Source organism: Pecten maximus, chromosome 11, assembly GCF_902652985.1.
Source record: "Pecten maximus chromosome 11, xPecMax1.1, whole genome shotgun sequence".
NCBI lineage: Eukaryota > Metazoa > Mollusca > Bivalvia > Pectinida > Pectinidae > Pecten > Pecten maximus.
In genome coordinates this window covers 6,850,089-6,851,129 of record NC_047025.1, presented here as the reverse complement: position 1 = coordinate 6,851,129, position 1,041 = coordinate 6,850,089, and the positions used below count along the sequence as shown (strand labels likewise).

The 1,041-nt window shown below is 40.0% G+C and overlaps 1 protein-coding gene across 1 annotated transcript in view; it reads right to left on the bottom strand.

The window, feature by feature from the left end:
* Positions 1–1,041, bottom strand: part of LOC117337799 — a 20,969-nt gene extending 19,928 nt beyond the window's left edge. Inside the window, exon 1 of the mRNA XM_033898918.1 lies at positions 971–1,041. Within this exon, the coding sequence (XP_033754809.1) occupies positions 971–1,041 (71 nt within the window). The remainder of the gene's footprint in view (positions 1–970) is intronic.

Genomic DNA, 1,041 nt, shown 5'->3' with positions numbered 1-1,041 from the left:
ACATTTGCTCAATAACCAAGCGTCCAAGGGAGTTGATATTTGACCTGTAGCATGCTGGAGTGAATGGCTCCCAAGTGTGTTCAAATGAATGACATTGACCTTCATTCAAGGTCACATGAGTCAAAAAGGCTAAAATCTTTAAACGACTTCTCAATAACCAAGAGTCCTTGGGAGTTGATATTAGGTCTGTGGCATGCTGGGGTAAAGGGCTACCAAGTTTGTTCAAATGTATGACCCTGACTCACATTCAAGGTCACGTTGGTCAAGTATGCTTAATTTTATAAATGACTTCTGAATAGCCAAAGTGCCGAGAGACATTATAATGGCCCTGTAGCATGCTTTCAAATAAATGCTGGATCCATATAAGAATAGATCACTGCATTGCAGGTGAGTGATTCGGGCCCATAATTTTGACGATGTTTGTCATTTTCGTAAGAATGTACAGCACTTTTTGTTGTTGTCGTGCAATCACCTTCAAGCTTGTATCTGTTTCACAAGTATTGATTTTTGGTAGTCGGGTGTTCTAGGAAGATTTATAGAGCAAGTATTAAATGTAGATGCTTTATTATTGGAACTCTTCCGTGTTTTAAATACCGAAATCGGCATATAGACACGAACAAACGTCGATAGACGAATGCAGTTGGTCGTAATTTAAAAAATTAAAAACCACCGTCCTCGTCGTTACCAAGACAGTCGATCTAAGCCGCGATCACGAATGCACTGACAACGTTAGTCTTTTGCGGAACATGCCGTTTTTTCTTAAAACTACATTTACATCTGATATTGATTGACGTTGTTTTACCATAACTGATCAATTGAAATCAGCCATCTTGTCAGGCAGTGCAGACACAATGCGTCATCTGTAAACAATGTGACGTCATAGGAATGTACAAGTTGCACAATGTACAACAATGTATATTTTATATGAATACACTAATGAGCAACAAAATTGGACGCAACATAAACCCACATGAGCGGTGTGGCGTAAGCACGATGGGCGTTCCTTGAGCGCGATTCGCGGAGCTTAGCACGATTGATCAT